Below are 24,033 nucleotides of genomic sequence, written 5' to 3'. Positions count from 1 at the left end.
TCCACGATCCAGTCTCGCGGGATTTGGACCTAAGACCTACCAGTGGAGGCGGGGTCGTGGATGCGCACTGCTGAGGAGTCCTACAATAGGACGAAACGGTCATCCAGTGATTCCAGGTTTTCCATGGTGGTCTAGCTTCAATCGACTCATGATCTTAACTATATAAAATTACTAAAATCTTCACAAAAACCCCCTTCCGATATCCTAATTTCTTAATTCTCGATTATTAAATAACTTTCTTTGATACATGGTGTAATGTGATCGTTCTCCTACTCTTCAATAGACAATTCTATTTATAAATTGGTGGTAATAATACATTTAAGATCAATTTATGGTCGCAACAATGATAATAAGGTAAATTAGACGTATGTATTATGTTTGAATTGAAATTTATTCACAAGTTTATTTAACTAACCTTCTAGAATTGTTAATTCACCGGCTAGATTTTCAGATTCTTCTTCTGCATGAAGAGCTCGTTGAGTAGCCTATAAATTTATTTAAAGCTTGAGGAATTATTAATGGATTTAAATATATTTAAGTTTTCATTTATTTAAACAAGTTAAAATTGGTATAATGAGGCATCAATATATATATATATATATACGCCACACAAATCATTGAATTTGTGTACGGTACCGTCGAGAGTAGGGAGTCTACTTTCCCTCCCAAAATGCCCTCACACGACCACAAGGATACAGCCACTCCCAGGGAAGTCTTACTCATTGCCTTCTTGCGGCGGGCGTGTTCGTTACAAAATTGAGAGGACGAAAAGCGTATGTCCGGCGCTTTAACCAGGTCGATGGATACGGATGATCTACCTAGAGGAGTTTGAAAACCTTGATTACAAACCAATGGTCACATGGGCTCCAGTATCCTAAGGGAACAACAATAATAGTAGGTAATCTGCTACCATGGAACTGCATTTCCTAACGTTGCTTTACTGCCCTGTGGATTAGACCTCTAGGTCAAAGGCTCGGGAGTGGCCCTCTAAGAAAACCAACTGCTTCGGTCTGGCCGCCCAGGCAATATTCCAGGCCTTACACAAATCGAATGATGAAATGTGGCGCATATTAATTTTGTGCCTCCTTGTACCGATGTTTATTTGTTTAAATAAATAAATAAAATGGACTTTAGTACTGCATGAGTGTTAAAACCAAAACAGGTGATCTTCTTAGGGGTCACTAATCGAACGTTTGACCCAGAGGTCTGATAAACAAGAAGTGGAGCAACGTCGCGAGAAGCGATCCCATGGTAGCCGGTGATCAAGAATGGGTTCATAGCCCATTTGTTTCCACAGAACCCTAGAGTCCATGTTCGGAATCACAACTTTCTAACTCCCTTAGGTACATCAGCCATACCCACTAACTCAGTTCAAGCACCGGACATACTTTCTTCGTCATCTCGATTCCGTAAACAACAACCCCACCCGGAAAAGGTAGTGAGCAGGACTTCGCTGGCTGAGTGCAAACAGTTGCATATTTAACTTACTATTTAAAGACGTACAAATAGCATTTAAACGTCTAGACCTAATTAAGAGGATATGCCGTTTATGTAAAGTGTGGTACATTCTTTTGTATGGACTTTTCGTTGTCCTGCTTCTGATAAGTAAAACGTCAAGTACTTTTTACATAAACAATATTAGTGTTTATCGAATGATGGTATTTCAAACGTTTATTACACTGTATTTTGGAGTCAAATGCCAACACGCTCTTTTATTAACCACCTGTTGAAATAAACGTACTAAATAAGGTAGAGATCACTTAATTTAATAGCTGAAAGATGTAACAACAACTTTAATCTATAGCACATATCGGGCCACTATCTTCTAGAGAGCGGTTTATAAGTGGCTAAAAAACAGTTATCTTTTAACCAATAGGCAACAGGTTCGAAATCAAACACTATCCATTTAGGTTAGAACAGCCAGATAAAAACACTAACCTTCACACAAAAAAATGTGGCTTAAAGTTAATCAAAGACATTTGTACTTAGTAAATGAATCATGTTATTGTTATTATTCTTGTTTTCAGTTTATAGGTCTCTTCAGTGAATAGTCCTCAACTATTAAAAATAAGCTATTTAATGCAACATATAATCTGGCCATCATGGAAATTTTATGGTGAAAACAAATGTCCAAGAGATAATCTACCGAAGATGAAGAACTATTTTTGTAATCCCCTAATTATACGATGAAAAGCAGTAAATACTAAAGAATATTCCAATAAACTATGACCAGAAAAACTTAACTATTATACAAAGTCACACAATGTCACAATTGCTGAGCAAAGAAAACCATTACTACTATCAATTGAAATGATGAGAGCTTTAAACGACTAGGTGAAAGAGAAGGGTCGACCATTCAAATTATAATTCTTCAGAAATACACAGATATTTCAAGTCTTAAAAGTACTTTTTTTCTATATTTACGAACAATTAGTTAATCCACCAATAAACAATAGGTTAGCTATATTTTGTTAAACAATGTTAAGTAATCCATTATGACAGCGTTAAACCACGTATCAAATGCATTTTGGTGTATTTGGTTTCGAACCAAGTCTTTTGTTCAAGGATTATAATGTTTTCCATTCGACTGTTCAAACCAAACCAGATGGGACTAGGTTCCAACATGAAGCGTACAGACTCAAAGTTGGTTGTTTAAACTACTAGGTCATCACCTTCATTAAACCACTGAAGTAACAATGATAATAATAGTGGGATCTAAAAGATAGCTTTTGATCATCCGAAAGATGTGTTATTTGGATGAATTTTACGCCCAGGAAGTAATAATGTTCCAAGCGACATTCATTTTGTCCACCTACGACGGCACAAACACTAATGTACTTACGTTACTATCATAAACTAATTGAAAGAATCAGGAGCTGATTTTTTTAACGTACACAGATGGTTTAGTGATTGAACCAGTTGTTTTTCCAATGGGTACTAGATTCGTGCCCCTTCGTATTTATCATGATTTAAACAGTAGGTTAATAACACTAACCCTTCCATAAAATGCATATTTGATAAATTGATCAATGATCACACGGAAAAGACGACTAAGGTTTGGCAGGAAAACAAAAAATGAAGGTCAAGGCTAAACACAGTAAATGAATGTTTGTTAATTTGTTGTCAAAATCACCAAATAACATGAAGTTACTACGTGGGCAATAAACACTAACCACATTTGGTTAATAATAAAGTTGTTTGGATAATTGGTTTATTTATTTTATTTGAACACATAAATATTGGTACAAGGAAGCACCAGATATAAATGCGCCTCACAAATCTCATTCGATTTGTGTGAGGGCTGTGATACTGCCCAGGTGCCCAGACTGAAGCAGGTGGTTTTCTTAGGGGGCCACACCCGGAGCCTTTGACCTAAAGGTCTAGTCCACAAGGCAGTGGGGCATTGTAAGGAGATGCAGTCCCATGGTACCCGGTGACCAACAGTTGGTTCCTTCAGGATACTGGAGCCCATGAGCAGACTCTCCCCACTCTCGGCCGTACCAGGGCATTTGGGGGCTAATTGGTTGAATTGTTCAAATTTGTAGTTAATAACTACTGATATAAATCCTATCCCAATTAGTTAAAACAGTATCATTCCACCTTACATTTGGCTGATCTTGTTTATATACAAACAAATCATCTTGTGATTATCAAAGAAAGCGTATTTCTGATATTCTTCGCCTGTGAGTGGTCAAAGAATATGATGTGCTTATTATAACACTACATTTGCAAGGTTAATGACCGAAATCAGGAATATCTGAAAACTCCGAATGCTTTGCAATAATATGAAGGCTGTAGGTATATATGTTGATAAAAAAATTTCTGTGCTAATCAGTGGTCGACAGTAAGATCGATAGATGAGGATAACAGTACCAGTTACATACAGAAGTGAACGGTTATCTAAACTGATGAAGAGGTTGGTGGTGAGATAATTACAAACACACACACATAAAAATCCAGTTATGAGTCGTAATCGAAACGAAGTAAAGAGAAGAATCAAGAAGAAATGACAAAAAGTGAGAGCTACTTCTGGGGGTATATTATCTCACTTAACTCGAAATCTATAAATTACGAACACTTAATTATGTACCTACTTTATCCTACGCATCATAAGATTTCCTTTAATCTACAAATTAGTGTTACATTACCTACCGTTACAAGATTATTGCCATTTGAACGAGATCTTTTTATGCTGTCTCTGCATTATTGTACTGTTTTCATTCATTGACGTTGTGGCCCAGTTATTCACTTATTTGTTTATGTACCAGTTAATGTAACCGGTCAGGTCACTGGTCAGTGATAAGATGATTCCATTTTTATCTGCACTCGAAGCTGTTTAGTCAAAAACGAAAATCATGGGTTATAAGTGTCAGGATTGAACGACCGAGAGTGGGGAGAGTCCGCTCTCCCTCTCCAAATGCTCTCATATGGCCACGCGTATATAGCTTTTTCCAACTGAAGCCTACTCACTGCCTTTTCGTGGCGGGCGTGTTCGTTACAAAATTGAGAGGATGAAAAGCGTATGTCCGGCGCTTTAACCGGGTTGGTGGACACGGAAAGTTCACCTAGGGGGATTGGAAAACCTTGATTACAAACCAATGGTGTACATGGGCTCCAGTATCCAGAAGGAACAAATGGCGTATGAATCAATCGTTGGTCACTTGCTACCATGAGACTGCATCTCCTTACGATGCTCCACTGCCTTGGATCTGACCGAGAGGTCAAAGCGCTCGGTCATGTGGCCCTTTATGGAAATACCTAGATACAGTTTCGACAAGGCGCCAGTATCACATCCTTCACACAAATCAAATGAGATTTGTGCAGAGCATATATATCTGGTGCCTCTTTGTACCAATATTTATGTGTTTAAATTAAAATAAAAATGAACTAGGTAACTTAGCTCATCGAGACCATGGGCAGGCAAAATCAAGGTTGTCATAAAAGTACAGACCGCTTTGGGGAGTTATCCAGCTAGCCTTAATTATCTACTACCAGCACCCTGAAAGATAGACTGATGTATGGGCTCTAAATATCAGCGAATTTTGTGTGCCTTAACTTATGAGGCGCAGAATAGAAGTAGTCATCGATGAATTTATTCTAGAAGCCCACAATAATCTTCCAAGTTTTTTACTGCGACGACTGATACATTAGTTATAATTCGGTGGTTAAACAGTTACATCTAAACGATCCCGAGTGCCGATTGTTGCAGTTTATGAACAAAAACAAAGGTAAATATGACATAGAAATTGGGAAATTCGAATGACTGAAGTAGTAAGTCACCTACTTACCAACTACCACAGCTATCAGAACTGAATCTGAGAAATCTGTGAAAATCAGACAAGCTTCAGATCTAGTCGAGGAAGTTTCATCAACAGCTTTATTCTTTGTTTTAGTTTGAAGTGCCTTTTTATCTGCTTAGATGTGGGCAACATGGTAATACTACTAGCTACTACATAAACAAAGGCTCCAAGTCAAACACAAACCAGTACTTAGTAAATGAGTTTCATTATATAGCTTTAGCTAGGTTACTATTTTACGTGGCTACTTCAAATAGCGTTCTACGAGGTTGTTCAATTTTCCTTACTGCATAGCTTTGTTATGTAGATAATATAAGGGGTAGTGTTTGCTTTAATCGTTTTCTTAGAGGTTGATCTTATTTATATCGATGATAAACATAAGATGAAATTATATGAAGTTAAAATGCTCAGCAAGTTCATTTTCTTTTAAACACTTTGGAAAACAAAACCAGGAAATTTCAGAATAATTTTCTCAGGTTTAAATTAAGACAGAGCAAGCCAAACGAATAGACACACAAACAGAAAAATAGGAATATTAACAACAGTCGTGAGTTGAGAGGATAAAGTCAAAAGAAACAACTTAAAATAGTAAGTGAAAGGAGTGTGAAGTTATGCTTGAAACTAAGACGGATGTAAGGGATTGATGTATTCGCGCTACATTAGTCGATTTCAAGATCTGTTTCTCATAATTTCTTGTCTTGTAGACTAAAACATAAGATTTTGCGCTATTTTTCAGAGCTTAAAACAATAGCTGACTATTTTTCATGGAGTATCATTGTCCCTATAAGGTCAACCACAGCGACTTTCCAGCCCTCTTTAATATCCAATAATAAAACACTGAAGTACGTGGTGCCTGAAAACAAATAACGCGTCTCGGCAACCACAAATGATAGAGGTCCAAAATGTTAATTTATATAATCCTTTTAATAAACTATGCTTTCAAGAGGTACATTATCTTTTAAGTAGTAAACAGATTGTCTAAAATGTACACCAAGTCATAACTCTATTATTTAACATTAGAAGGCAATATTAGATGCCCTTCAAATGATTGATTACCTTTATTTCTCCAGTTGTTCATGCTGAAACTTGCATAAAGTATCGATAAATAAGCAAGTCATTGTGATATTCCATCGTTAGTCGTAAAAACGATAATGAAGTAGCCAGATGGTTGAAAACGATGGCACTTTATTTGCAACTAAGACGATAAACATCAGGTTGTGACTTTTTCATTTTTAAGTGGAGCAATAGATCAGTGGTTCGACTTTAAGTCACTGAGTAGCAGGTCTGAAGCTTGATCCACCTAGTGTAGATCCGAAAACCGGACAGTATCACTAGTCATTACAATGTGGTTGAAAGCTAAGTACATGAATATGTACCTGGTTGGTGATTGAGAAATAAATTACCTTACAGTAAAAATTAGCCACCGAATGCTATTCATCACATGCTTTTTGTGCTCACGAGATATTAATAAAAGGATATGCTTTCCTAGAAAATATTAACAACATAAAGGCCAAAACAGGAACACTTGTATTCAATAGTCAACGCTGTCAGATGAAGGCTGAAATAGAACCTTACTAATAAGCTTTTTAAGGGTGTTCTACCTTTATTTCAAAATTAGATTACCCAAATCTCCTTGTAAAAAGGAAAAACATGAGTGACTTACAAAATTAATTTGTTCTGTCAGTCCCCTGATTTTTTCTTCCAGTATTTCCATGCGTTTATTTGCCTGTAAAGAAATAAATCTTTAAGTAAAATCATACAGGAGCTGGACTCCTAAAACTACTAAAAAAGTTAAAGAAAAGCCAGATGTGACACGGACCTCATTGAGTATAGCCAAACAATACAGTTACTTAGTGGAAAATGCAGTAAAGTGCAGAGCCTTAAATAGTGAGAGTATTGTAATCAGTATAACACGAACAGGTTTATATTCTTGTTATGGAGGATGCTTTTGTGATTTGATCAGACGAAATTTCCGACTTAAAATGAATGGATAGAATGCTAGGCGATAGATGAAAGTAATATGTGGCCGTGCGATGGCGATTCACAAAACTATATTATCGAATTAGGACCCCAAATAATTAGAAATCAAAGACAATAAAACTAGTTACATGAAGTTTTTCGTGTAGTAAAAAAGTGCTTATATATGGAATATAAACACAAAATAAACGCGTTAAAATGTTATTTTATTTATTTTAACACAAATATAGGTACAAAAGGGCACCGAATATATATGCGCCACATAGTTCAGTTGATTTGCGAGGGCTGCGATACTCCTCGGGTGCCTAGACCGAAACAGGTGGTTTTCTTAGAGGGCCACTCCCGAGCCTTTGACCTAGAGGTCTATTCCATAAGGCACTGGAGCAACGTTAGAAAATGCAGCTCCATGGTGGCGGGTGACTAATAATTGGTTTATACATTTGTTCGCAAATAAATGAAATGAAACATTCAACGACATTTGTTCCCTCAAGATCCAGTATCCCATGTACACCATTGGTTTGTAATCAATGTTTTCCAACTCCCCTAGGTAAATCCTCTGTATCTGCTAACCCGGTAAAGCGCCGGACATACGCTTTTTGTCCTCTCAACTTTGTAACGAACACGCCCGACACGAGAAGGCAGTGAGTAGGACTATCCTGATAGTGGCTGTATCCTTGTGGTCGTGTGAGAGCATTTCGGGGGGGAAAGTGGGCTCTCCCCACCCTCTAGCGTACCAGGGCATTGGGGGGGATGGAATGTTACAAGCGATTGGAGGGAATTAATTTGTAGGTCTTTTATTCTCCAATCAATTAAAACCTAAACGGAAATATTACAAAAGAATTTAGATTGAATACTTGGGCCGTTTAACACATTTCGAAGCTTTTTGGCTGAACTCATTACAAACCAAAGGATCTAGATCAACCAAATTCAGTAGTTTTTTACAAGATAGAGATAATTCACTCGACATTACAATAACTACTATTCCAGTTTTGAAAGTAATGATGAATAGTACTGATAATTCTTTGAGGAGTATTGCCATTCTTTTCTACTCAAATTGACATTTTTCGACGACAAGCCACTGAAACTGCTAAAGTCTAACAATTACGTGTGCACCTCCCCTTATTAAACTTATATTGAGTACAACACAAATCTGAGATAATAATACTACTACTAAGCTGTAGTAGTGTGCAGGAAGTTTGTTAGGGCTGTGAGTTAAGGGTTACTTATATACTGCGTGCAGACCTGTTAATACTTATGAGGCATTTGATCCAGTTAAAGATGAATTCTTATCGGCTGAAGTTCGTTCCTTGATCGGCTAACAAATAAACAATAACTTGTCATTTTCATACATGAATAAGTCTCACTTCATCATGGATAAAGTAAACTCGTTCTCAACTGTCTGTACCTCATACTATCCCAATTTATCACTAGCAAAATTGTAGAAAATCTCAACTCCATAAAACATCATCATACTTTGGGCCGAAGCACACTCAATCTAGCCTCACTACATCCAAGATGGATTATATGTCGTGGAGGGCGAGAAATCACATTTACAAGCCTACGTGTACCACTTCTGAGAACAAAGAAGTAAGAATCTTTATGAGTAACAAAAACAACCAAATAAAACGAACCTCGTTTCCTTGTGCCTCAACGCGACGTAGTCTGTTCCCATGCAAATTAGCTTCCTCTCTCAACTCCTTGATAGTCCTGAAGGCGAGTTACAGTGTGCAAATATAATACTTGGTAAGAGATTCTTCTTTCCGATCATATTTTTCCAAAATCTCCAACTTTTCTTGTAGTAGCTTGAGAGTCTGAAGAATTCAAAATAACTGAGTATACAAACCTCATCGTAAACTTGAGCTGAAGACTTCGCGAGACTTTGTGCCTCATTAACTTCGTCTTCGAGAGACCGAATTGATTGTTCTTGACTTTCTAGTCGTTTTTCTAAAGATTCATGTGCTCTAGGACAAATATTTCTAATGATTGTCGTACTTTTGACACTCAGCAGCTGATTTTTGAAGCTCAGATAGGCGCTCAGCATTGACTCTAATAGCTTTTTCATGCTGTTCACGTTTTTGTTCTAAACTATCTAGAAACCTATGTTTATCTTTGATTTCTGAGTCAAGCTAAATTATTAGATAACAATCCGAACATATTACCTTCTTAACAAAACTTCTTTGGGACTCCTTTTCCTTACATTTGAGGTCCAATTCATGGGACAATTTCGTAATGTTGTCATGTAGGTCTGATAGTTTAGCACTTATCATACTGACCGAGACCATGTTTCAACAGTCATAAATTAAGCGCTTTGTAATCAGAAGCCTTCCGATTATCAATATCCCCATAGTGAACTACTTTACAATGAGCCACATCAATCATATCGTTTACTTTCGTGACTAGTAGCTCTGGAGTTTCTATCTTCAACCACCACATATCAACTGGATAAAGCTCACAGCTCCAGGTGGGGTTTCGATAGCGACGTATCAGCAATTAATCAGTGTGCACTTGTACAACGTATCGTAAAACCAACACATATTGACTTGGAACATGATCCGTCATTGCTAGACCTTGTCCTCACACAACACTGTCAAGATGTCGTCGACATTCAACACCTTACCCCACTAGTGAATATTGACCACGTTGTACATTCCTTTAAGTTCCGGACACATGGTATAGAATTTACATCTGCTCCACCCCGTCCGAATATCTGGAGAGCTAATATCCCATCGATCAGAGATAGTGCTATCTCGACTGACTGATCGGTCGATGCTGACGGATCGATCGAAGATGAATGCAAACTATTTTAGTTAAGTCTACTCTACGAGTAGTGTTAAAACTACTTGTCCCAATTACACAGATATACCAGCCGTAGGATCTGTACAAGTGACTGAAGACACTGTTCGTTCATTGATAACTAACCTCATACTCTGTAAGATACCGGTCCCCAATGGGTTACATCCACGCTTGTTGTCATCGCTTGAGGACATTATTTCAAGACCGCTTGCGACGCTCTTCAACATGTCCCTTTCACTCTATCAACTCCCTAGAGATTGGAAGGACGCCATAGTCATTCCTATATTTAGGCATGATCGGAAAAGGATCGTATCTAACTACCGGCCTGTCAGCCTGGCCAACATAGTCGTTAAGTTACTTGAAAGGATAATTCGGATTAAGTTACAAACACACATAGATTCGTACAGTCTGTTAACTCACGAGAGACATGGGTTTCGTAACAAGTTTGACTAACTTACTCGTTGCGAGAGAGGATTGGACAGCAACCCTAGTTAACGGCCTGTCTGTCGATGTGATATTCATAGATTTTAGCAAAGCGTTTGACAAAGTTTCACACTTAGGTCTTATACAAAAGCGCTCGAGCTTTAGAATAACAGATGCTATACAGGGGTGGTTAGGAAACTTCTTATGTGACTGTAGACAGAAAGTATGGGTCAACGAAATGCTATCCGAGTGGAAGCCGGTCGAAAGTGGTGTACCTCAAGGCAACATTTTCGGCCCTCTACTTTTCCTTCTCTATGTTAATGAATTACCTCTATTGCTTAAGTCGTCGACATTATTGTTTTTGCTAATGATGTCAAAATCTGGAGAAAAATAAAAAAATAAGGCTGATCGTTGTCATCTCCAAGCTGACTTGGACGAATTAGTTAGATGGGCTCAAGGTTAGGCTTAGAAGCCAATTCCAGGGAGAGCGTGCTCATGCACATCGGATACGGTAATAGCTACCATTATACTATTGAAGATGCATCTCTTCCGCGCATTCAAGAATATAAAGTCTTGGGAGTAATGATAAGCCACGACTTGAAAGCAACTACGCACTGCAACGCGGCCGCTCCCAAAGGTTGTCGTGCGTGATGGTCACTTCACCGAGCATTCAAATGCTTTGACATGATGTCCGACCTACGTAAAACCACACTTAGAATACTGTATCCAAGCAGCTAGCCCATGTCTGATAAAGGATTCTAGCTCACTTGAGTGTGTTCAGCATGTGGAAACGAAATTAATGAGGGGTGTAACTAAACTTCCTTACGATGAGCGTTTAAAACGTCCAAACTTTTTCCCCTTCTTTTATCGTAGGACGCAAGGTGACCTTATACTGGCATTTCGTATCTTGAATTATTACCTAGGCGTTAATATGTCTTATCTTTTTGCCCCCTCCAGCACTGTTAATCTCTGAGGTCATAGCAAGAAGGTTCATAAACGACGACCTAATAAACTAAAGGTGGGTCCCGTATATCTCATCGAATGTTCAATGACTGGAATGCTTTACCCGAACAATTGGTATCAGCTCCATCAGTGAACATTTTCAAGGAGAAGCCGGACCTTCACTGGAGGGAAATCTGTCAGGATTAACACAGGTTCACCAACCTACTATCCTTATTACTGAAGACTGAAGATTAGGTTTGCAAATACCATGTCATACACCAAAGTTGAATGTGTTAGTTCAGATTTGCGTAGTAAAGACAAAAGTCATACGGCTTATGATATTCCCTTTCTAGTATGCTTATATGAGTATCCAGTCTTCTACTGATGAGTCGATTGAAGGTGCGGACACCAGTACTTTGGGTAATAGGTTTCAAGAATTAATAACTCGATGTGGAAACCTGTATACCACGAGTATTTTATTCATTCTTGGCTTTTCTACTCGCCTGTTATGTCCTCTGAAATGTCCCGCTCTAGTGAGAAGAAAAAGAGAGAATATATTTGGTCCAAAATCATTTCTTAGTATTCCATACATCCAAATCAAATCACCTCTTAATCTGTGATAGGATAGAGTGAAGAGGTATACCTTTCCAAGAAGCCCTCTGTATAGTGAACCCTAGAGTTCTAGAATTGCACGAGCAACTGCCGTTTGTCCTTTTTCCTAGATACAAGAGTCATCTTTTGAACAGGGGCTTGCAACCTGAACACAGTTCTCAAGCTTAGTTCTCACCAAGGTTGTGTATACTGTTGTGGGCGTGGTAGTATCTAACTTGGTGAATGTCCGTCTTAAAGCTTAGATGGTTCTAAACCTCCTAGCTGCAACCTCCCGGCAACGGACCGAAGTCGTTAGGTCATGACTCACTGTCACCCAAAGAACCTTGTGAGACTGGACATTTCCTCTATGCTGTACCTGTTTACTTTTGTATTCCCAAAGTGCATGTACACACACTTTGCCGCCTTGATAGTCGTCAGCCACTCTAAGCACCAGTTATTCACAATATTTAAGTCTGCCTGAAGTGCGCATGTATCTGCGTCTCCTGTTATTTCTCGCCAGATTTTTACATTGTGAGAGACTCTACCATACTTGGGAGATCATTTACATGCTGTTTGCAAAGTGAATGACTTAGAACGGAGCCTTGCAGAACTTCAGTAAGTGCTGGTTTCCAGGAGGAGCACTTGGAATTTATTCTTGTTTTCTGTCTACGACTTAACATGAGGCATGCCGGTTTACAGGCAAGATCAAATTGTTACAGAAGTTACAATTTTCACTATAGAAAAGTACTCAGCTATGTTGACATTTTATAAGATATGAATGTAAATGGATTTCGCAAGTAACGTGTTGTCAGTATCACAATTGGCGCACTTAATGAAGGTAGCGTTGCAACATACAGCTGATGGTCAATAATAGATCCGTGCGAAGTTGAGGGCTTTTAGAGGCTTCAACCTTATCCCCCCAAAATAGTCGGGGGGGGGAATAAAGCTAATGCAATTGAGATTTTCAACAGTTTCTAATCAAATAGCATTATCGATGACCCTATATCTGTGTTTGCCCAGTTTACATATGGTGCGTTAAAGTTGCCTACTATAAAGATTTACCCCTACTACATCAGCATTTAAGCTTGCTTAGGAAGAAGTTACCTACTACACATTCTGAACTGAGATATAGTGCAACTGATTCAATATCTTACCGTCTACATTTCAGTCTGCGACGCACCAGTTCACATTTCCCTGAAACATGTGCTTCTGCCTTAACAGATAGTATGATTAGGGTACTTTTCGTATACAGGATCACCCCGCCTCCCCTGAGGTTTAGCCTATTAGCCCTATCAGGTAAAAAGCCAAGCAGCCAAACTCCAGTATCATAAACTTCTGATGTTAACCATGCTTCTGAGATGGCACTGACATCAGGGTTTCCTGTGTCCATCTCTCTTTTGAGCCCCGCCATTTTATTCTGTAGGCTGCTAGCATTTGCGTAACACACCATTAGTTCTGTGGAGAACTTTCCCTTACCACTCTTAAGGACGATGTTCCTTCCACCGTTTTGGTGGTACCCATTTAGTTTTACTTCTGCAGCTCGTCCCTTAAAACGGTCGGTCATCCTGAGATCCTCATGGACGTATATTCCGGATCCAATCAGCTTGCGTAGGTTTCACAGTATCAGGTCTCTTTCTTCAACCGTAGCAAAGGTAACCTTCAAGAGGCGGCTTTTCTGAATAATTTCAGCATCCACCATTTGTCATATTCTATAAAGCTTACAGATGCCAATCCCCTGTAACTGTTTCTGGGAGTAGCTTGCTTATTAAGGACTTAATGTGATTTAGATCGTGTTCAAATCTAGCCTTTGGTCCTTTTTCGAAAAAGCCTTTTAACTTATAAAAAATGACTGACTTATCAGCGAGGTCTGTCTTAACATGCTGTGGAATTTTAATTCCTGTAGTCCGTTTACAATTTGACGTCAATCGCAGAGGTCGCATCCTGTTTTCTTACTTTTCTTGAGTGTGACTGTGAGCCATTCATTTACCCTATTTTGTCTCTTGCTCACATACTCTACATCGCTCAGACCTGGCTCCCCCAAAGTTTGTTTTGCGTATATATATACATCCGGAACTGAAACTGTAGAAACACAGCTATGTTCAGCAGCTCAATAGCCTCTGGAATCAGCGGAGACTTGGAGATCAAGATGCTTTGCACAGCCAGCGTGATAATGGGTTGAAGGACCTTTTATATGCAGCCTGTGTGAGTCCGGTGGGCACGTTGTGATACCACTTATTGCAGTTATCGCGTGCACGAAGTTGGGAACTCTAGAAACATTGTCGATGAATCTCTAAAATATTTGTGCAGCATTTCCTAAGCTGAAAGACATGAGCAAAACTTCGTAAAATTTGAAGGGTGTGATGATAGTCGTTTTTGGAAATTCGTTGCGAATTATATAAAATTGGTTATATGATGGAAGTGGGTCGTTGTCTGGGAAAACATTTGTACTATTAGGGACATTTGTAGGGTTGCGGATGTGAGACGAGGCTTAAAAGTCTGGAGTGGTTTTTTCATTCAGTCGCCGATAGTCACCAATTTGACGCCAATCGCTTCTGTTCTTTTCATAGACCGTGCTTAAGGAAGATGCTCATGGGCTGTTCGATGGTAAGATATGTCTGTCATGTCTGTCATGTGGGTGAATTCGTTTTTTGGTCAACTTTAACTCATCCAGAGGAAGTCGATGAGCCTTAGAAAATAATGATGGTCCTGTAGTCATGATGTGGTGTGCAACACTGCTGGCTACAAAAGGTAATTTCGTAGATCACAGTGCTGTAGCAGGTCTATATCAATGGTTGGCATAGAAACATCCGCGTCAACGAAAACTTAGTGAATGCATTTTTGTCAGCCCTCATTAAAACAAATATATATAATGCCGTATGCGGCGATCGGTTCTCTATTTTCCACCTGTAAATTGAAGACCAATTATTGTACACGGTCATTATTATTAGCAGAAAGGACTCTTACTTGGGAACCGCTGTCCACGATATTGCGAACTTCCGTCGCCACACCAGTGATGTGTAACATATGGACATGTTCGCCATTTACGGGCGCCGCTGACATGTGCCGTCGAGAACGTTTCTCGAGAAGTTTGTAGCGTCTGACGGTTGGAGATTAGAAAATTGCAATTTCTAGGAAACTTGTCACACGTGTTGTAGTGCCATCACTAATCAGGATTTCTTACATTTATGGTCTAGTTATAGGTCATTTTCGTGACGGCGTTCTTGGAGGGATTTGGAGGCGTTCATGATCATGATAATTATTAAGATAGTGAGTGAGAGTATGGTAGAGATCTGTAATGTTATTTCATAATAATAATATATTCTGAAAATAATATTTACAGAATTCACACCAGTCTACAGGCATGGTCGGTTTGATATTAACAGCAACATTGAATGTTTAGAACAAACATGAAATATAAAATTGTTTTATGTTTGCTGGTTCAGTAATTGATAAGTATTTTATATATGGCATATATCACGGCAAGCCAATGCAACACCAGGGAACTTTTAATTTTTTTCTTAAGTTGATAGCCTGATGATTTATGAACGTATATCTTTGAGGTTATTTCCAGTGCCAGAACGAGTTATTGATAAATATCTACAACTAAAGAAAGTAAGATTAAAGCAAAAAACACGGAACAACAAAACAAAGATTGCCAAAATATGCCGGTTAGGTTACCACTGTTTATGTTAGATATTATTCAAACTTGTTAGAGTTGCTAGTAAAAGTGTTAATGTAAAGTCTGTAAAGGGACAGCAAGTAAGTGGTTAAACATTTAAAGTTCCGATAATCTCACTTGTGGAGTAAGATACACTTGCAGGCGCTAGAGCATTTAATGCATTTTCAGAGGAGCAAAAGGCATTAATTAAGCGAACTAACAATGGGAGAGAGTTTAACATACGGTAGTTTGAGGTAAATTATTCCAGAGCCTAGAAAACTTACAGGTAAAGTAATTCATATAGAGAGAACATCTAGAATATGTTTGGCTAAAGACAAGGAGTTACGAATGTCGTAATGTGAGGCTTTAGCATATTGAATCGCCTGGCTGGATGTGAAGGAGAGTTTGTTAAGTATTTTGAAAAAGAAGATAAGGTTAAGTTTGAGTCTCCTCTTCCATAAAGTGTCAAGCCCTAGTTTACTACACCTCGAATTATATGTGAAGACACTATCAGTTCCAAGAGTACGAAGTGTAAATCGTCTCTGTACTGATTCCAGCCTTAATTTATCCTTTATGTGCGTGCTACTAAAGAGAAACGCGCAGTATTCGAGGAGTGGTCGAACACAGACTTTGTACATTAAAATACGTGAATCGTTGCTATAAAGGTTTCGAGTTATGTACCCTATAAGGCGTTGAGACTTGGAAGTTTGATTCATTATCTGTTCGGTAAACGACAAGTCGTAGGAGTACCTCAGTCCTAGATCTACTACTGTGTGTAACCTAGATAACACTTCACCATTTATGGTTAGATCGAGGTTGAGTGATGTATCACCGAAGCATAACCAACCACATTTAGCTGTATTAAGCTCCAGTTGCCATTTCAAGCGCCACTGTGCTACCTTGTTAAGCTCTGTGCTGATACAATTTTGAATATTGCTCAGCTCATGTGGAGAAAATGGATACACCACCTTAAGATCGTCTGCATACAAAAGGGACTTACCCAAACGAAAACGCTCACAAATATCATTATGAAAAATTAAAAAGAGCAAAAGGCCTAAGACAATACCCTGAGTTACCCCACTTCTAACAGGAATGGCATTCGACAATGAAGAGTTGATTTTAACTATTTGATGTCGATTGCTGAAGAAGGAATCAAACCAGGCTAGTAACGGGTTTTGGACCCCATAAGATGCGAGTATACCTATGAGTAGTTGGTGGTTGACCATGTCAAAGGCCTTAGAAATGTCCAGGTATAGCATTAATACTACATATCCTTGGTTACGAAGAGTATAGACTAAACTAAAGAAGTCAAAGTGACATGTCATGCAGGATCGATTTTTAAGAAATCCATGTTGAGAACCATCGATAAATTGTTCAGTCAATAAATAGTTGAATAGTTCTTCACTAATAATTTTTTCCATAATCCTAGAGATAACTGGAGTAATATTTATTGGCCGATAGTTGTTCATGTCAGTCTTATCTCCGGATTGGTAACGTGATATGATGTACACGGTTTTCCAACGGTCTGGGTAAGAGCCTTATTCCATAGAGAGAGTAAACAGCTTAAGGAGCAGAAGTGGAATATCTGGAAAAACATTGATGGTGCAACGGATATTCTAGTTTTACAACTGGATACCAGTAGCACCTTCTATGTTCGGTCGTTCCCAGTCAGATAGAAATCAGAAGTCAGACGAGAGGAGGCAGGAAAGATATATTTGATTCGTTACCAATATATCGAGGACCTTTTCTATGAGCTGGCTAATGAAACGTAGGAGCTGTGTCCCACGCCGAGTCGAAACGTGATCTGGTGCGGATGCTTGACCGAAAGCCTTCAGCTAAACAAGTCCACTTAAACAACGTGGTCAGCATCCAATGTCGAACACTTAATGAGCTATTGATTTTGGGGAATTATTTACAGCTACAGATCACTCCCCTCCTAGTGAGGTAGTGATGCCCCTAAGACGTGACCAGCCAGAAGTTTAAACCCAACGAGTTTGTCGTTGGTAAACACTCTTCTGATAGCTTGCTTCGTTTAGCAGCGTCTGGTCGTCTTTCCTTAAACTATGGGACCGAAATGTACAACGTAGCAATAAAGAAATATAGTACAATGAAAATTTCGGTTCCTTGCGAAACTTCGTCGTTCTTTTCCAGCCGTCCTGGAAAAGAGGAAAAATAAAACGTGTGAGTGCATGTCGAAAATACACTCGTACTTGCGTAAGGACACAAGATGAGCGGAAAAAAATAAACTGATACACTTACAAACAGCGTAAAAGCGATCGGAAAAAAGGTTTTCTTTTGGTTTTTTTCAATATATAAATATATATATATATACGCTCAAAAAAATGTTTTTTTTTGTTTTTTTTATATAAATAAAAAAATGAGCATATTAAAAAAAATTTATAATAAACTTTGAAAGGGTAATTCAAGATAAAGCTTATGTCCTACGTGCAATATTCGTTAAGATGTTCTGGAAATCTTACTCGTCTTCCAAAACGCGTTGTTTTAGGTTTTTCTATCGACGTTGACGAAGTATCAAGTTGTGTGTCGGTTGTCGTGTAGGGTACTACGAGTGTAGTAGCTGTGTCGTTTGCTTGTACCGAAGGAAAATCGACGTAGCTAGGGTTTCCTTCTAGGTACGGTGCTTTGAGTCGATCGATACTGATGCTATCATTCGTACCGTTCTTATCGACTACATAGTACTTAGGTTCGCGTTGAAGAACTTTGAAGGGTCCTTCGTATGCTGATTCGAGGGGTCGTCGATGTGAGTCTCGACGAACGAAGACGTGTGTACTATGTCGTAATTCGGGTTGAACGAAAACATCAGTTGATTGAGGTCGAGTGTGAGCAGGTTTAACTGAACGCATAGCGTTTGTAAGCCTACTCGTGTAAGAGTTTAGATCCATGTTCAATGAAGAAGCTGAAGAATCCACGAATTCTCCTGGGAGTCGGAGTGTCGTTCCGTAAACGAGTTGAGATGCCGTGTATCCAATGTCAGCTTTCACTGCATTGCGGATACCTAGCAAGACGAGTGGAAGAGCGTCTGTCCACTGTGAAACGTTTGAAGCTGATAATGAAGCTTTTAGTTGTCGATGAAAACGTTCTACCAACCCGTTTGCTTGTGGGTGGTAGGCGGTCGTTCGGAAGCGCGTGATTCCTAATAGTGAGGTCAGACAACGGAAAAGTCCAGATTCGAATTGGCGTCCGCGGTCTGTAGTGATTGTGGAAGGGCAGCCGAAATTTGCTACCCATCGTTCGACGAAAGCACGGGCCACGGTTTCAGCAGTAATGTCCTTAATCGGTACTGCTTCTGGCCATCGAGTGAAACGGTCTACGTATGTTAAGAGATATGAGTATCCGTTCGAGTCGGGTAAGGGTCCTACTAAATCTATATGGACGTGGTCGAAACGAGCGTCAGGGGTTTTGAAAGAGCCTAAGGGACATTTGTTATGTCTTATGACCTTAGATTTCTGACAGCTTACACAGGAGCGTGCCCACTCCCTCACGTCTTTATTCATGCCAGGCCAACAAAAGCGTTCGGCTATAAGTTCGATTGTTGCACGAGCACCTGGATGAGAAAGATTGTGCAACGTATTGAAGACGTTGCGGCGATAATGTTTTGGTACAATTGGATGATCCCTACCTGTAGATGTGTCACAGAGTAAGGTTTCCTTACCTGTTCCCATCTGCCTAATACTTAGTTTAAGAGTTGTCGAGGATAACTCATGCTGAAGATCAATGTCTTCTTTTTGAAGCTGAGCGAGTTTAAGAAGGTCGATTCCTTGGAAACTGTTCAAGGAGCTAATTCGAGAAGAAGGTCTGCGACTACATTGTTTGCTCCAGAAATATGTTGTATGTCTGAAGTAAACTGCGAAATGTAGTCGAGTTGTCGAGACTCTCGCGGTGAGTACTTGTCTGAAGATGAACTTAAAGAGAAGGTAAGAGGTTTGTGATCGGTAAAAAGCGTGAATTCTCTTCCTTCGATGGAATGTTGAAAATGCCGTACAGCACAATACATAGCTAGGAGTTCTCTACCGAACGTACTGTACCTAGATTCCGTGTCTAACAACCGTCTCGAGAAAAATCCTAAAGGTTGCCACGAGTTGTTAACCCATTGTTGTAAGACTGCTCCGATTGCTGAGTCGGATGCGTCTACTGCGATACTAATGGGTGCTTGAGTGTCCTGATGAGCAAGCAAGGTTGCTTTAGCGATGTGTTCCTTAACTGTGGAGAATGCTTTACGGGCTATGTCGTCTAAACTAATTGATTTCGCATTTCCACGAAGTTGATCGGTTAACGGTTTCATTAGGGATGCGCATTTAGGTATGAACCGTCTATAGAAACCTACGAGTCCGTTAAAAGTTCGTAAGTGCTTGATCGTGGTCGGTTCTGGGTAATCCAGAATGGCCGCCACTTTGCTCCTAAGGGGTCGGATGCCTTGGGCATCAATAGTGTGTCCTAAGAAGTCTAAGGAGTTAGTTGCGATTTGGCATTTCTGAATGTTGACAGTAATGCCATGCCGTTGGAGTCGATTGAAAACAATGTCCAGATGCTTGAGATGTGATTCTCTGTCCGGACTTGCTATTAGACAGTCATCAACATACGCATGTACGAAGTTGAGACCTCGGAAGACGTCGTCTATAAACCTTTGGAAGGTTTGAGCCGCATTTCTTAAACCAAAAGGCATTCGTAGAAATTCGTAAAGACCGAAGGGAGTGATGATGGCGGTTTTAGGAATGTCGTCAGGTGCCATCGGGATTTGGTTATAAGCTTTAACCAAGTCGATTTTCGAAAAGACAGTTGTACCTTTCAAGGTAGCTGTCAAATCGTGAATATGAGGCAGCGGGTAACGATCGGGAATGGCTTTAGCATTCAGACGCCGATAATCACCAGTTGGCCGCCAATCATTGCTGTCCTTTTTAGGGATCATGTGCAATGGGGATGCCCATGGACTATTCGATGGTCGAATTATTCCTAGGTCCATCATGTGGTTGAATTCGTTTTTAGCTAACCTAAGCTTTTCGGGAGCGAGTCTTCGGGCTTTCGAAAATACAGGTGGTCCTGTAGTCGAGATGTGATGTGTAACATTGCTGGTTACACAAGGTAATTTCGATTGCGATTGGTATATCCCGGGGTATTTGTCGAGTACAGCTTGGTACAAGGGGTCTATGGCGTGCTTAATCGTGACTGGGGATAACCTGCAACCAGAACAAGGAGTTACGCAAACGGATAACTTAGTGTTTCCGTCTATTAACCTTCGTGCGCGTGTGTCGATGAGTAGATTGTGGTGTTGTAACAGGTCAATACCAATGATTGGCATAGAGACATCTGCAACCACGAAAATCCAGTGTATGGGTTTACGTAAACCCACGTTAAGGTAGACGTACCTTTTACCGTAAGTAGCGATCGGCTTTCCGTTTGCCGCCTGTAAACTTAAAACAGACTCGCGAAGTCTGTCGTCGAGATTTGCTGGAAGAACGCTAACTTCTGCGCCAGTGTCGACGAGGTAGCGAACTTTCGTAGTCACATCCGTGACATATAAGAGGCGGCTGTGTTCGCCGGCTACGGTTGCCGTTAACGCGTGCCGGCTGGGAAGTTTCCCGAACTGTTTTTCGTGTCACTCGATTTTGGGGTCGGATAATTACAAGGTTTCCTGCAGTTTCTGGAAAACTTACCGTACTGGTTATGATACCAGCACCAGTCGGGATTGTCTGTCTCTCGTGGTCGAGAGCCAGATCGCTTACGTGAGGCACTTCTACGCGGGGTTTTTGACCGACTACGGTCATTGCGAACTCTAAGATATCGTGTAAGCGTGTGACATAGTTCGTCCATGTCAGTCGAGGTCGATTGGGGTTTTTCTTTGATAGTAAAAACCTCGGCCTTAGAAAATTTGGTGATTTCCAAGATTCGATCGGCAGATGCAGCTAGTTCATCTATGGCATTGTTTTGAAATGAAACAAGCACTGCCTGCACCTGTTGAGGGAGTTTAGACAAGAAAAGTTGTCGAAATAGGCCATCATCGAAAGTTCGTTTGGCGATGACTTCTCTCATTCTAAGCAACATGTCCGTCGCAGAACCATGTGGCAAGTCGATATGGATAAGGAGTTGGTGTATCCCTGGTGGATCCGGTAGGTCTCCTTGTTTAAAAATCGATAGCTTAAGCGATTCGTAAGGTTCGGAAACATCACTAGTAAACATACTAGGTGTTACGTACCTGTTAAACTCGCGCGGTAACGCCTTAACTACCGCGAGGAAACGTGTGCGCGAGTCCGTGATTCCGTGCATGCTAAAATCGGCTTCTGCATAGCAGAACCAGGACTCGATATTGTCGGGCCAAAATGGCGTTAACTGAATCGAAATAGGGGGAATAGACTTAAACTTAAGAACCTTAGGAGAGTGTTCCGTCATAGTAATATAGATATCGAAAAATGTCTAAGTAAAATATATCCGAGAAAAAAAATTCGCGAAAAAAGTATATCACAATATATAAAATTCAAATAAAGAATAACAATGAATAATAATATTCCAAAATGGAACAGACTCACAGTATATTGACTTGGTGTACCAGATCACGTCGGGTTCACCAATGATGGTGCAACGGATATTCTAGTTTTACAACTGGATACCAGTAGCACCTTCTATGTTCGGTCGTTCCCAGTCAGATAGAAATCAGAAGTCAGACGAGAGGAGGCAGGAAAGATATATTTGATTCGTTACCAATATATCGAGGACCTTTTCTATGAGCTGGCTAATGAAACGTAGGAGCTGTGTCCCACGCCGAGTCGAAACGTGATCTGGTGCGGATGCATGACCGAAAGCCTTCAGCTAAACAAGTCCACTTAAACAACGTGGTCAGCATCCAATGTCGAACACTTAATGAGCTATTGATTTTGGGGAATTATTTACAGCTACAACATATTTGTAGAGAAATGATGAAATCCCGTCTGCTCCGTGACCTCTCGAAACCTTGATGTTATGTAAGGCTTTACTAATTTTCAGGCATGAGGAGATAGATTTTATTGAGTTACCAGTTATGCATATAACTCTTGAAACAGAACCATTTATGGATTCTTTGTCATTTGCAAAATTACCACTGAAAAGGTCTGCTATTAATAATAATAATAATATATTTCTGCAGTAGCAGGTACACGCCATTTTTACAGGCATGATCTACAATTTACAACATATACTGGTTCACAGTATGCATCTCAAGCAAGCTTGTTTAGTAATTATAATCTATAAAAGTTGATAGCAGTTCATTCGTTCACATATAATGTTTTCATAAGAATAGTTTCCAAAGGGGCATAGAGTCCACGTTATATACCAGATCCAATCTCGACAAAAAGTGTAATAGGGTTTCGGTAGTGCTAAGTATTTATGTAATGGAGCTTTTTAAGTTTATAGTTGTTATAAAGTAGGCTTGTGGAGCGCCTGGTTCGAGCTATGACCTTGGGAAAGCGCGTTCGTCGAGCTTGTTCCAGATGTCCGAAGTTACATAGCTTCACCTTCAGAGCAAGATTCTGAAGAGAAAAAACAAAAGAGAAATCGAGGAGCAGCAAGGCATTTGGATATGAGCGATAATCAATGCTTAACATTTATTAGTGGAACAGATGGAGGTATGATAAATTATTAGATTAAATTGATACTAGCTCATGTTGCAAGAGTGAACTGCGATTAGGGGCTCCAGAAGAGAGAAGGCAGTAATAAAGAACAATGATTTGTGATATTTATCAAGGTGGAGTAGGTTCCAATGAAGGAGGGAAGTCAAGGTTGGAATGAGGAAGAACAGAGAGTGCATAGAGAGAGTAGTGTTAAGTAAAATAGCAACCATATCCTTTACAGTCAGTTTTTTTTTCTTTTCTCATCCGATGCCTGCCACACAGTGTTCATGTAAAAGTCCGAGTTAGCATGTTAAAGGTTGTCTTAGTAGAATAGTTAATCCAGCACAAAAATTAGAAACATGAGTCGTAATGGTGAGTGTAGGTGAACAATCTCAATATCACAGACCTATTGACTTGTTCTCATCCATAAAGAGCCTGATACAAACAAAATGTTCTGCCCCACAAACACGGGTGGATTGAAATCATCGCCCTCACCATCAGTGCTTGCTGGTCAGTAACTCCACCCTCCCTCCTTTTGTGATGTTAGGCTCATTTACGCTTATTTTTTGGATACGTATCATACCTCACATAATGCTCTGTTTCACATCCTGTTGGAAAACACTACTTCTATAAGTACCATGTTACAAGCTTATCAGACATTTACAAATTATGGACTGTGGGTAAGGCTTCGATGCAATGTTTTTATTGACTATATAGTGAAGTGTAGGTTACAAATCAGAGTATAGGCATTAGG

General features: G+C 39.7%; 1 protein-coding gene across 1 annotated transcript in view; it reads right to left on the bottom strand.

Moving 5' to 3' along the window:
* The window catches only part of Smp_022170 (tropomyosin, putative), a 10,631-nt gene extending 1,058 nt beyond the window's left edge, over positions 1 to 9,573 (bottom strand). Inside the window, exons 1-7 of the mRNA XM_018790865.1 lie at positions 9,434 to 9,573; positions 9,267 to 9,400; positions 9,118 to 9,235; positions 9,015 to 9,085; positions 8,906 to 8,981; positions 6,961 to 7,023; positions 416 to 485 (exon numbers count right to left, since the gene is read on the bottom strand). Coding sequence (XP_018647379.1) covers positions 416 to 485; positions 6,961 to 7,023; positions 8,906 to 8,981; positions 9,015 to 9,085; positions 9,118 to 9,235; positions 9,267 to 9,400; positions 9,434 to 9,556 — 655 coding nt within the window. The 5' untranslated portion in view covers positions 9,557 to 9,573. The remainder of the gene's footprint in view (positions 1 to 415; positions 486 to 6,960; positions 7,024 to 8,905; positions 8,982 to 9,014; positions 9,086 to 9,117; positions 9,236 to 9,266; positions 9,401 to 9,433) is intronic.
* Between the last annotated feature and the right edge of the window lie 14,460 nt (positions 9,574 to 24,033).

Source organism: Schistosoma mansoni (assembly GCF_000237925.1).
Source record: "Schistosoma mansoni, WGS project CABG00000000 data, supercontig 0254, strain Puerto Rico, whole genome shotgun sequence".
Classification (NCBI taxonomy): Eukaryota; Metazoa; Platyhelminthes; class Trematoda; order Strigeidida; family Schistosomatidae; genus Schistosoma; species Schistosoma mansoni.
The sequence above is the reverse complement of the archived record's forward strand: the minus strand, read 5'-3'. Positions and strand labels throughout refer to the sequence as shown.